Source organism: Lutjanus erythropterus, chromosome 10, assembly GCF_056507025.1.
Source record: "Lutjanus erythropterus isolate fLutEry1 chromosome 10, fLutEry1.hap2, whole genome shotgun sequence".
Lineage (NCBI taxonomy): Eukaryota > Metazoa > Chordata > Actinopteri > Lutjaniformes > Lutjanidae > Lutjanus > Lutjanus erythropterus.
In genome coordinates, this window is record NC_139326.1 from 38,034,572 (window position 1) to 38,049,226 (window position 14,655).

Below are 14,655 nucleotides of genomic sequence, written 5' to 3' on the forward strand. Positions count from 1 at the left end.
AAATTAAGGTGACAATTTGCATGGACATTTCTGAGTAGAGTGTAAGGAAAATAAATAAGTTAGACAAACTTAAATGAATTAATTTGGCCACTTAATAATACCAAAACCTTTCGATTAAAATTAAGTTCAACTTAATTTATCCATGTAGCAGACAATTTGTTGTACTAAATACTTAAATAAACTTGAGTTAGTATAACTTTAAAAGCCTCACAGAATGTACTCAATATTGACTGAGTTGGAATTAAAACTGAAAAAGATCCATGCAAATTGTTACCTTAACTTTTTAAAGTTGAACCAGTGTATTCTTTTTAGAGTGTAGCATTAATGTAGCAGCAGATTTTTCTTTGAACATATATTAAAATTTCCAATTAGTTTGTTGTTCACTCATACAAGCAAATTGCATATGTTTTAGCACATGTGCAAAAGCGTAAGTACAGTTGGCCACAATTTGCATAATAACAACCTGCACTTGGCTGATCAAAGCTGATGAGTTGGTTCACAGAGAAATATTGAAATTCTTCACAACTTCTAAATGCTCTGTCATCATTTGAATCATCATATGCACAACGATCAATTCAGTTACCAAAATCTATCAGACATATATGTATATTATATAGATATCTATGACAGGAAATGTTTCAAATGGCTGCTAAAATGGAAGATGACCTGCCTGGTTACATTAATGAACTAGGAATCACTTAGATGTCAGATTCTCTGTTCACGGCATACAAGTTTCAAAGATCAAATGTGAATTTTCTGTTCACAGTACATGTAACACATTGCTTCATAAATCAGTGTACTGTATACATGCTTATGTGAATATCTCTTTTCTGTGTACTGCAGTATTGTGCAGTATTGACTTCTCCCAGTAAACTTTTGCCTACTGTTGAAATCTGAATCTAAAATGTTCTGTGTGATACACAACAGCATTCAACTATAGAAAACTGGTATTATTGTATAGTAGTGACAGTATCAATAAAAGACAGAAGAAAACAGAGATTTGTATTTAAAAAAAATATTCCCATGATGAAAAATCATCTAAAAATTTTGAGTAGTTTGGCTCAGACAATGACAAAATAACTTTTCATTCTGGTGGCATTTACTGACACAATAACTTGGTTTTGAAGCATGAATGAAACATTTTGGGTGAGTTATGGAGTTTTGCAAACATGCAATAGAGTTGTTACGTCCCATTAAACAGTTTTGACAGTTGCATTTAATGGTTAGAGACTTTTAACACTGTTTAAGAAAAAAAAGAGCCAAAACAATTGAGAAAAACTGGTTAGACCCCTCATCAATGTGAGTGCAGGGTACAACCTACGGGAAAAACCATAAAGTAACATAATCAACTTTACATGTTTCCTTGATCTCTAATGATACATCACGGTCACTTTATAATTCATTACAGTAAATATATTACAGAGTTCTCCTTTAAATTCACCCTTTCTCTCCTCTGTTCTGTGCAAAAATAATATAATTCAACATACATATTAACATATGGTGAAAAAAAAATGAAAATTTTGTTCTCACCTCAAATTACAGTGACATACATCCTACTGTATGACAACAGTGAACAGTGAGTTACACATGAAACTGTTAAACTTTCTAGATAGCACCCTCTGGTGTTGGACATAAAACCAGTGTGACATGATGTCCCACTCTCCCCTAAGATTTCTCCTGCATGTTGACCTATATTTTTTAATTATGCACGACCCTTTGACAGCCATTCCTAAAAATATTTTTCAAAAATTCAACAACTCAAATACTGTAGCTTGCAATGTATCAACACGCAATAACATGCTGAACATTTGAGAATGAATGACCGAATCATGTTTTAAGAAATGGAAACTGGGAAGTCAGAGGGAGGCTTTGTCTGTGAACGCATCGCGAGGCTGGTCAGACTGGCCAGGTGAGTTTCGCCGGGATCTGGAGTCAGTTTCCTTCCCCTCTAATTAAGCTCACATGACAAGCAATTCATAGTGATACCTGACCTGAGATCAGCGTGAGAGTGTCGGTGAGGGGAGGGGAGGCTGACAGACAGACAGGATGTTGCCACCTGTCTAACAGCGAGAAACAGACCGAGAATTGTCAACAGGTAAGTCAGCGTCCTCATATATTCAATTCGTTGTGTTATTTGTCGCTTGTAATGTCAGTAATATAGAATTTTACATGTCAAACAGACGAAAGTGGTTGTCTTTGTTGTGTATTAATACAAATGGCAACGCTTTGTTTTTGTTTTATCTTTTTTTTTTTTTTTTTTTTTTTTTACCAGTTTACTATGGAAAAAGTGGCTACATGCTCACACCTGTTTTCAACTGTTGCTATATGTATTTAGCCTAATGCATGCTAACACTTCATAAAGCTTTTTAACGTTTAATGGTAAACCAGCCGGTCGGCAGTCAACGTTACATTTTTTGGTTAGACCGTACTAATTATCTAAAATTTAGCACTTCTGTATCCTCAAACAACGTAAAACCACCGACCATAAGAAGATGTAGTCCCAAGGATCTATGGGATATATGCTAATATTTTGTATAATTGTGATATGCTTTTTGGGTCGTGACCCTTAAAATAAAATAGCCTAAACGTCTTAATAGACCTTTTTCAGGGCAGCCATTTTGAAATTAAATATTAGTGTAAACACAGGTGATACTAATGACAGTAATCAAGGTCCAGTTCCATTCAGGTCAAACAGTCTGTGTGCTGCTGTTGTGTATGTTGGCTCACTGGAAAGGCTGTACTACACTAAATGGAACAGGACCTTAGTAATCCTGTGACCACCCTGCTAATTCATATCTATGGCTGCTGTGAAAAAGGTCTATTGCGACTTATGACACCAATTATTTACTCTTTTCATATAGGCTAGTTTCTTTTGAATTATGTTTTCAGTATCCAGCATTTAAAGGGATAGTTCACCCAAAAATTAAATTCAGTCATTATCTACTCACCCTCATGCTGATTGAAGGTCAGGTTTAAATTTTTAGTACACAAAACACTGCTGGAATTTCACAGGAAAACAGTGCTGCAGAATCTTCCAAACAATTGAAGTGAATGGTGGTAATTTCAAAATAAAGGTGTATCTTAAATATGACAATATAGATTGATATATTCACTTCGCATTGATCATATTAGATTGTTGAACATTAATATATCAATCCACCTCTAGCATGTACAAAGTGAAAATAACAGTTAGTCATGGCTCAACAGAAGGACTCCCCCAGACATTTGTACAGGGGGAAGTGGACCAGAAATCTAAAAGAAAAACATATTACTGGGGAACCCTGGATAGATTATTACCAAAGCTTCGAAAAAATAAGAGTTAAATTTTGATAAATCAGAGTGATCATTTGAAGCTACTGTAGTTCCATCTGTTGAGTTGTTTAATCCTCTGTCTTTCTCTCTGCAGTGAGCACAGATCCCCAGTTTCAATGTCTTCAGGAGCAGCTGGTTCTGTCACCAGGTTCGACCGGGTGCGGGAGATCCCACACTATGACCAGGTCCCTGTGGGCTCCTTAATGCGGGACCAGGATTTTCCTCCGCCCCCAGCGCCTGTGTATGGAACACTGCCGGCTGTCAGCTTAGACCCCCTGCCTCCTCCCCCTCTACCTGAGCAGCCAGCTGTCGGACCTGAGTCCTTCTACCCCCCCAGCGATGATGAGCCAGCGGAGGGGGACTGTGATGCCATGGACATTAAGCCGGTGCACCGCTTCATCCCTGACTCTGTCAAGAACTTCTTCCGTGGCAACAGCGGTAACCGAGGCAGCAAGGGTTGGTCAGTCCCTCCTCATTCCCCTGCCCCCTCGTCCAAGAAGAGCGGCAACTGTCACACCACAGCAGGAGTCCCATGCTCACCTCCCCATTCTGCCCCTCCATCTCCATCACTTCCTGGCTCCTACCGGGACCCATACGGAGGCTCTGGGGGCAGCTACACCACTGAGAAGGAGCGAGATGGGCTGCTGCTGGGTGCTGAAGCACTTGACTCTGCCTCCGCAGTGCCCACAAATCTCTCAGCCCAGACCTACCAGGAGCGGGTGGAGGAGTACCACCAGCGCTACGCCTACATGAAGTCATGGGCCGGCCTGCTGAGGATCCTGGGCTGCGTGCAGCTGCTGCTGGGAGCTGCTGTCTTCGCCTGTGTCTGCGCTTATGTTCATAAGGACAACGAGTGGTTCAATATGTATGGATACTCTCAGCCACAGCTGTTTGGGGGACTGGGTGGAGGTGCTGGTGGTTATGGATACGGGGGCGCTTACTACACAGGCCCTAAGACGCCGTTTGTCCTGGTGGTGGCTGGTCTTGCATGGATAGTGACGGTTATTCTTGTGGTTATTGGGATGACTATGTACTACAGAGCCATCCTTCTGGACTCTTCGTGGTGGCCGCTCACAGAGTGCTCCATCAACCTGGTCCTGGCGGTGCTCTATTTGGCAGCAGGGATCCTTTATGTGAGGGACACCACTCGAGGGGGGCTGTGCAACATCCCAGTCTTCAACAATGGAATAAATGGAGCATTCTGTCGCACGGAGGCCGGCCAGACAGCAGCCATCGTCTTCATCTTCATCAACATGGTGCTGTACTTCATCAGTGCAGGAGTGTGTCTGAAGCTGTGGAGGCACGAAGCAGCCAGGATGAGGAGGGAGGGGCTGGCACAAGAGGTCTGACACACACACACACATACACACACACACACACACACACACACACACACACACACATACACATATGGTAATCTTTCTATACCTGTCACGACCCTTATTGACATTACACATTCCCTAGCCCTTAACCCTAACCTTTGACGGTAACTTTAGTATTTTTCAACCTCAACCCATACTTTTCCATGTTTTTGTATCTAAGGGTGTTTTTACATCTACCTTGTTTGACCAGTTAAAATAGATCGTGGTGTGTTTGCCTTGTAGTTCAGTTCGTTTGGGCTGGTGTAAAAGCTGCCAATCAAACTACTGTATGGTGCGGACCAAACAACCAGACTGGATGTGTCTGAAAAGTGGGTCTCTGGTGTGGTTAACTTGTGGTCTGAAAGCAAATGAACCAACCACATGATTTTATTATCATAAAAGATGTGATTTTAACATAATTTCAAAACCTAAACTACTAATAAATCCATCTGCAGACTGTGAAATCTCTTAAGATGTGTATAGACTATATTTAGGAGTTACCTGTCAGTCTATAAAACCTATTTACTTCTCTTACTCACCTGACTGCTGCAGCGCTCGCCTCTTAATACTGGCCATTTTTAAAAATTGTTCTCCTTATTAGTCATTTAGACACTAAAACACAGGAAAATAGGGTGCATAGGGCCTCATTACAGAAAAATTTCCAAAGTGATTGTCCTATCTTAACTTAAGTTTTCAAGATAGCAAAAATCCTCTCCTCCTATTATAGAAGCAATTTGTAACTCATGGCTGTGTCCTGTCCTGTCCTCATATCTGATCCTGAGGAACTAGAGCTGTGACCCTGATTCTTCAATTGATACTCGTCCTGTCGTGTCTGTGTTTAGAATGTACATGAGACTTGACTCTATCCATGACAAAACTTTACTTGTCTCTGGTTTGCTTTTGAAAGTACAAGAAAAGATAGGTGTTCAATTTTAGCTTTGATGGAGAGGAAACACCACCTTTTTGCATATTATTTGCCCATTGATAAGGATTTGAACAGATGGAGCACACCGATTAAATTCATAATTAATCGTCTTGGCAGTTGATGTTCCCAGTTGTTCCTGATCTTCATTGTCATTTCCATATAGACCTGTCAACAGTGGTGCCACCAACTCTGGCAGTTATTTTGAATTTAGGACAGGGTCAGTGCCATCCTAACTTTGGATTCCTAACTTAGGAAGTTCTCCAGTTAGATGTTTATGTGATAGCTTAATTCCCATCCTAAGGTAGGATAGGATGTTTTCCTAAATGCAGTTAGGAAACAGGTTTCTATAACATAAAAATACTAACTGTCACCCTAAACTGAGATAAAATAGGATTCAAGACTTAGGAAGTTTCTGTAATGAGGACCCTGGTTGAAAAATACCAAAGTTACCAAAGCGGTGATTCCTCTTTTTTCTCTACTTATCTGCTTAGTTCCACCTGTGATTTCAGCATTCTGTATGTTAGTCCATGATTTTGTACATACATCTGCCCCCCCTCTTTTTTATTTTAGCAAGCTACATCTAACTATGTAACTTGTCAACATAAACACTGCAGTTTGACCAAAGCATTGCACCAAACTGTCTCTTTCTTAACCTATAAGAAAGGTTACCCTGGATTGGAGACAGTTGAGCTGCTTCCTGTCTCATCTGCCATCAGTGATCCTCCGTTCTCTGTGAACACAGTTTCACCAGCTTTACTTTACTAAACACATAGAGCAGCCTCACTAGGACTAGGAAAAAACATCCTGGCTTGTGACCCACTGTCATTAAAGGAATAGTTCAGTTTTTTTAAGTGGGGTTGCATGAAGTTCATATCCGTAATCAGTGTATTAGATGGCAGTTGACACGGCCCCAGTTTGGAAAAGCAGCAGAAGTAACAGTGTGAGAAGTTAAATAATATACTGCTGTGGACAGGGTCAGCAGCAAAACACAAGATGGTAAGCCATCCTTATACAAGCCAAATATTGTGCTGTTCAAAGCAACAGGTGTCCTTTAGCAGAAACAGTAATAAAAGACAGGAGTTGCTTTTCTACTGCTGTCTTAATTGTTTAGTTAGTTTCTGTTATTGTGTGACTTTGGTGTTTTAAACAGTTAGTTTGGATTCACTGATGTCACACAGTAACACAAACAAACAAACAAACTAACCAATCAAAGCAGCGGTGGACCAGAAACTCCCATGTTCTGCGAGGTAAAATGACTGTTTTAGCAGTCTGGATGGTTTGGAGAGAGTGATATTTAGCAGTAGTTTCCCGTCAGAAAAGTCTGTCCAACAGCCAGATAAAGTGGTAAAAGTATTCTAAATATAGCATACACTTTAAGTGATACAATGATTTTTTTTTTTTTTTTGGCATCTAAAATACATTATGCTGCTGATCCTGCCCACAGCAGTACATTGTTTAGCTTCCTCCACCGGTACCCCTCTTGTCTCTTGGAACTGGGGGCGTGCCGACCACCATCTACTACACTTCTAGTATTCCACACAACCTCACTTGAAATAATCCGAATTATCCCTTTAAAGTTTGAGACAGACACACATCCTGCTGACACCCTGTCAAATATTTTTGTCAAATTCTGAATACCAAGGCAGTGCAAGGCAGTTTTATTAATATGATGCATTTCATTTCAAGAAAGCTCAATGTGTTTTACATTAAAGTGCATATAGCCACAAGTAATACGTAACAAATACATAAATAACCACAAAAAGCCAGAAGAAAATGCACATGCACCCAATAGATATAAACTATAGACATGAAAATACTAAATATTTATTTTTCTACTTCCAGTCAGCCAGTGGTTTCTGTTAACTTCAGTGTGATAATTAAATTGCAGAGTTGAAACTTTAGTGTAATGAATTGTGTTGTAAGTAGAGCATAACGTTAAAAACACTGTAAGAGTTCATTAAAATAGGGATCTGAATTGTTGACAACACTTTGAACACTGTGAATACCTAATAAATCACTCCCCTTCTCTTCTTCCTGTCACAACAAACTCAGATGAAAACTATTGGATCATCAGTCCCTCTGTCTATAGTAAGTATCAAAGATAACTTTTTCAATATTTTTGCAGACATTGAATTTCCCACAGTGTACATGAACTGAACACATGTCCATCTGCTGTAGCTAGGTCCAGGCTCCAGGACCTCAGAGCAGACTCCTCTCCCCACCATCCAGCCAGACATCATGGACGCTCCAAACAGCTCTTCAGCTGCTTCTGTGATGGCACTGGAGCCAGAGATCCTCAGAGGTCACATACCAGCGGGACACATCCCCAAACCTGTTGTTATTGCCGACTATGTGGCGTGAGTATTATCCTCCTCATCACTTTTTCCAAAACACCCTGGATGGGAAGGCTCTAGTTTAACCTCTCAAATATATATTTTCCATATGCATATTTGACATACAGATGAACTCGGGTAGGAAGGTTCTAAAAAATATTGCTCACTTTTATTTATTTATTTAATGTATTCATGCACATTCCCATAAGAGGCAGGTGGTCAGCTGATCCTAGATCTGCTGGTGTTCTGTTATCCTACCGCCACGCCTCCACATGACTGTCTTTAAAGCAGCATAATGGCTGAAGCTACAGCAGGAGGAACGTTGACATTATGGCTTTCAAATGAAGCCACCAACTAAAATTTACAGACATATTAACAGGGCATTGGGCTCTGGTTGTAAAGGCTGGTCTCAAGTCAGTACATCAGAGAACTGATGAATTAAACTGATGATTAATGATGAAATGTCACCTGATGATCTGTGGCTGTCTGTGATGGGAACTGGGACTCGGGATGATCAAAGTTTAATGACACAACATGTTGACATGCTTTGTGCTCATTATGCCAATGCACATGATTTGTTGATTTATTTACCTAATCATAATATAATAGAGGGGACAACAAGCAAAGAATATGATAAAAATGCTTTTTGGTATACTTATTAGAGAGGCCTATAACATTGTTATATTTAGTGATGACAGTTGAGAGATACAGACAGGGGATATTGTCACAGTGTACATGTAGCATATGTGTGGTCATGTCATCACAAATAAATACAGGTGTTTGCTCACCTCTTTAACTTTACCTGAGAAAGATCATCTGTGGTTGAAATAATTCCACTCATATCCACAACAAAAATAGACTTGAGGAAAAAGACAAGAGTCTGCTGGTGTACTTTGTATTTTTTAAGTAACTCCCTTCTCAAGTAATTCTTTCAATAAGTCTGAATCTGTACTTTTAATTGAGTACTGCTTTCCCTCGTCTCTCTGCATTTGAATGATGTGACAACCCGTTTGACAGCTATCAATAAAGCAGCTATCTGTGTGGAAGAGACTAAATAAAGACTAGAGAGGAGCAGGACAGACAGAGGAAGGAGCACAGAGAAACACAAGTTACACTACATATTTTTCCATCCTGTGAAACTGAAGAATAAAGTTACACAGAGTCACGTATGAACAGATACAGCTCCATTAAAAAAAAAAAAAATGATAATGTTGTCCTCAGGACCTGCTGCTAGAAAGCTGACACATTCAGCTATAGTGTGAATATAGCCAGCAGCCTGAGAAAATGTGTTGTCTCCTGTACCGTTTCAACAGGAAGTACCCCAGCATCCGCTCAGACGAGGAGAGGGATCAGTACAAAGCTGTGTTCAACGACCAGTACGCTGAGTACAAGGAGCTCCACGCTGAGGTTCAGGCCATGGCCAAGAAGTTTGAAGAGATGGACGAGATGATGCAGAACCTCCCCTCCAGGCCTTCCAGCCAAATGGTACAACCCTCACACCACACACACACACACACAAACAGGTGAACAGATGGATACACACTCTATAACTATGTCATGTAACATGCTGATTTTGTTTCAGGAGAAGGAGCGGATCAACAGCATTTTAATGGAATATCAGAGAAAGAAAGCGGTAAGTTTACATCATAAAACGTGTCACTGAGAGTCCATGCTCTGGTTAAAGGGATAGTTAAGATTTTTTTTAAATTGGGGTTGTATAAGATATTTATCCATAGTCAGTGTGGACAGGAAGCTAAACAGTGTTCTGCTGTGGACACCACTTTGGCTTGCTGTCAAACATCCTTTTCTGATGGAAAATCACTGTTAAATAATCAATAAAAAATCTACATCAGTCTCAGCATACAATATTTTTGGGATATATTCCCTGACTTACCATACTGTAAGACAGCCTTTTCTGACCGGAAACCACCATTATATAAGCCAGCTGCTGTGCAGCAGGCGTCCAGTGGGAGTGGTGCAGACAGAGGCAGGAGGAGAAAGAAAACAGAGGAAAGCTACAGCGGCAGCTCTCTGATGCCAAAAATGAAACATATGTGCATCTTAATGAGATGTATTGATATGCTAGTGCTGCATCAATTTGTTTCCAAATCATGTTCAGCTTTTTACCGATACAGGCTGTCTGAAACCGATGCACTCGTATCTTACACATTAAAGTCCAATACATCGGATGCATAAGTGAATGGTTACACCCCTACTGAATATGGATAAGTGCCTCATACAGCCTCACTTCAAAAAACCTGAACTATCCCCTTAAGGTCTTAGAGAGATGATCCTGTTTCTTTTAATCCTCAAGTAAAGGGGTACTCAGAGGCCAGGTTATTCTGACTTTTAGTCCCTGTAACATGTAATCTCAGAAGCATCTTTTATTAGACCCTCCATTTGCATGCAAAACCTCCATTTAAAATGTGACATAATTATTATGGTAGTTTCTGGCTCTCTTTTTTTCTTTATCAGACTAACTTTTGTTTGTCTTCATTTTACTTATTTCATTTTTGGAAGTGGGGTTCAAATACAGGCAGTTCTTTATTATTTGATTCATTTAGATAGTTTGGTAAAATGTTATTTTGTATGTTGAGTGAGCTGTTAAACTCATATACATATACATATATATATATATATATATATATATATATATGTATATATATATATATATGTGTGTGTGTGTGTGTGTGTGTGTGTGTGTGTGTGTATACATATATATATATATATATATATATATATATATATATATATATATATATATATATATATATATATACATATATATATAAATATATATGAAGTAAAAAATAATCCATCACTGAAAATTAAAGGGACAATTCATCACCAAATCTAAAATACATATTTTCATGTTACCTGTAGTGCTATCTACATCATCCATCACACTCACCAGGCAGGATTTGTCAGAAATCTTGCTAGCCAGCAGGAAGCTGTCAGAGCTCAAGAAGCAAAGTAATTCATTGGTAGAACTTGCATTATTAATGAAACAACATGGATATAAACAACTGGCTCTGTATTGTTGTGTTTGTGTAATCAAACCAAAGTATAACTGTATATTTTTTAAGTGATAATATACAGATTATACTAAGTCATGATGACTTGACTGATGTAAGATGTTTGGATGATATAGTAACTGCTTTGCCATAGTAGAAGGTAATTAGATCATTCTGTCCCAGTTGCATCAAAACCAAAACTAGTTTATAGTACTTCAGTGTTTGAGATGAGAGAGGAATTCCTCATGTTGTTGTCATAACTAGTGAGTCATGCTTGGAGAATGTAACCATGTTGTCATCAGCCCGCCGAAACTATTATGAGCCATTTAGTTGTTTATTGCCCCTGTGTGTTATGAGAGGAGGAAGTAGAATGGAACATAACTGAGGTACTTTGATCATCTACATCTACTGGGTTATTGAAAATTATGTAAAGAAATACATATATTGTACTATTTTGTGTGTGTTACTATATTCCCCATACAGTAATCCACCAGTCAAATACTCAAATATAATAATTTTCTCTGACTACCACAGATGCTGCCCCTGATATACAGGAATTTCATTACTCTGAAAAAAATCAAAACATCTCATTTATTTCTGCTTTTCTCATCTTCAGGACCCAACGTATGTGGAAAAGAGGGAGAGGTGTGAGTACCTAAAGAACAAGCTCTCTCACATCAAACAAAAGATTCAGGAGTACAACAAGGTCATGGACTGATATGAGAGCAACTCAACACTGCCATGAACACATGTGGAACTCATACACAGTCTGCATGTATATCAAAACACATGCTCTGTTGCACAGGGAACAGAGTATCGGGACTGAGGTGGGAACTGACCAAGAATCTGTCCGATCTATCCGCACCTGGCTAAAAATGCCCATATTTGCTGACTGTAGATTGCTATCCAACTGTGGCCATTGTCACAGACAGAAACATCATCAGTGAGTAGAAATGTCATTCAAATGGTAAACAGCAAAGAAAAAAGAAGCTTCACCCAAAATGGGATGTGAAAACATGGACGGAATGCAGGCAGCTGGAGTAGATCTGCTGTAACCTAATTAAATGGCATGATTAGGCATTCAAGACATCCAGCATGACCTGATATAGAGCACATTTTAAAGGAGCATTTAGTGAAATAAAATTTTTAGCTGTTTTAAATGAAAAGATGATTATTAGTTTCATTGTTATGTGTTGAAAGCCAATCCAAACTGCCAGAGTAGAACCTCTACTAATACATATTTATATGCCTCATTAGATACTTGTGTTTGCAGTTCTTATGAAATAAACCATAACTAAATAAGTGTGGGTAAGATGACAACACAATGGGCCTCATGCAAGAACATTTTCGTATTCTTATCTTAAATGTCTCTCACAAGAGGGGTTCATATGAACACGCCACGGCAGATTCAGCAAACGCTGGTAACTTCAGAAAACTGTGTAAATTATTCACCTGTGCGTATTTGACTGCATGAGACTAGTAAATTAGCATAATTAATGCCCCAATAATACCATATATGGCTGTGCTTCCTGCTCCATGTGTCAGGAAGTGTTCATTCATGAGAATGGCAGAGAAGGAAAATCTGTCATTTTAACAGCGTCAACAGTAGAATTAAAAGACCTGCTAAAGAAAAGAAACGGGAAAAGCGAGTGCTCTTAATGTCGTGTTCCCTGAGGGTTGTACTGTCACTGAAATAAAGAAGAAATGTCTCAATATGAAAATAATTTCAGAAGAAAAAAATGACTCGCCACAGTAAGGGGCAATCGATGACTGCAGTGAGAGGAGAAGGTTAAGGGGAAGTTTTCATCACAGAGACAGAGGACAGAATAAGTGAGGATGTCCACCTGGACAGAGACTTCATAAACCTGCATGTGCAGATATACGACCAATACACCTGACAGCAGGTAATAATAGATCACTGAATGAAGGATGAGAGGCTTTATATGTAAATTTATAGTTATAATTTGAAATTTAGTCAAACAGAATAATGTCAACATAATTATGAGGAGTAACTTGTAATTTATTTTTCAAACTAATTAAATATACAGTCATTAGTGAAAAACTTTGGTTTGGATACCAGCAGACTGACTGCACGTGGCTCTATGACAGGTCTGGACCGCTCGTAAACTTATCTGAGAGATAATTCAAAATCCGAGAAAATTGGTGAATGGCACAACTTCTCTTAAATCACTCGTATGCACCACTTAAGAACAAATCTGTTCATACGAGCGGTTCTTGCATGACGCCCAATGCATGTGAATAGCACTGTAGCAGATGGAGGTGTCAGTAGAAGTTTTTGTTGGAGGTTAGTTAGTTGGTCAGATAGAGTACTACATACATTATGTGTCATACTGTGGAGGTTTAGCTGCTTGCCGTAATGCTCGCTGTATTCTGTTGTTAGTGGCTTTAACAAAGAATTTCTTCCATCATCCAGTCAACTAGTGATCTCTTGAACTGTAAAGCACAATATGAACATTTAATAAAAGCTCTCTACAGTAGAATGTCCCTCACACTGTTATGGAAAACACAATATAACAGATTGATCTTTTTAAATTAGTTTTAGTCACTTCTTTTCTCTTATTTGTACAGTGTTTGATATGTGTATGTTATTGTTTTGTACTGCTTTATACCAAATAAAGCACCTTTTTATACTTTTTGTATTTAGCCTTTTTTGACTTTATCCATGCATTGTTCTGCACACTTCTGTTGCATTTCACATTCATTCTTAAGACGATAATAGCAGTGAAATCAGAACAAAGTTTTGAGAAGCAACAGGAGTACTGGTGTATGAAGTTATATTTGGAATATTTTTACCACTAAACCTTGCCATCAGATAACTGTTTGCGACGAGATTATAAAAGCCAAATATCGCTCTTTCCAAAGCCACCAGACTCCACTGGCAGAAATATTTTATCTTGCAGAACATGGGAGTTGCTGGTCAACTGCCGCCTTGACCAGTTAGTTAGTTTGTGTTATTGTGTGACTTCTGAATCTGAATGAACCCTTCTAAACACCAAAGTCACACAACAATAAAAACAATCTATTCGATCAATGCAGCATTAGATAAGCAACTGCTGTGTTCTTGGAGATAAAATTACTGGTTTTGCCAAAGGAGTCTGGTGGCTTTGTAAAGAACAATATATGGCTTATATAATGGTGATTTCCAGTCAGCAAAGGGTGTCTGACAGTAAGGTAAATCAGTGAAAATATCCTAAAAAATAGCAAATAATGAAACTGATATGTATTTTTTTTTAGGTGTCTTAACTATGTTTTGCTGCTGGTGTACTGACTGCTATGTAATGTAGATAAGTACCTCATATACTTGAAAAAAACAAACAAACTGAACTATCCCTTTAATATGTATACTGTAACCTGGTTATACGGACCATTCTGATTTCTTAAGGAAATCATTAAAGCAACAAATTGTTTTGTTTGGAAAAATATGTTTTTGCTTGTTTTATTTTTAAAAAATGGTCCAAATGTGATTTATTTACTAAAATGTTGAGGTCTTTTGGTTTTTTTATGAGTGAAGAGGTGTGGCTCCCCTCTCTGATGATCATTGGGAAAAAAATACCAAACTCACAAACACTGAACATTTTTTCAAGCTAGAATGACCTGGAGGAATGCAGAGCTCCATGTTTATCTCCACGTCAATGAAACGCTCATAAAATGGCTGCTGTTGCGGCTCTGCAGGTATACAGCCGGGAGGA

At 38.7% G+C, this 14,655-nt stretch overlaps 1 protein-coding gene across 1 annotated transcript; it reads left to right on the forward strand.

The window, feature by feature from the left end:
* Window positions 1–1,904: 1,904 nt before the first annotated feature.
* marveld2b (MARVEL domain containing 2b) lies at window positions 1,905–13,601 on the forward strand. Its single transcript, XM_084729236.1, has 7 exons — window positions 1,905–2,095; window positions 3,407–4,655; window positions 7,651–7,686; window positions 7,777–7,955; window positions 9,245–9,416; window positions 9,514–9,564; window positions 11,562–13,601. The coding sequence occupies exons 2-7, from the start codon at window positions 3,429–3,431 to the stop codon at window positions 11,661–11,663; spliced, it is 1,767 nt and encodes a 588-aa protein (XP_084585362.1). The 5' UTR covers window positions 1,905–2,095; window positions 3,407–3,428; the 3' UTR covers window positions 11,664–13,601.
* The last annotated feature ends 1,054 nt before the right edge of the window (window positions 13,602–14,655 follow it).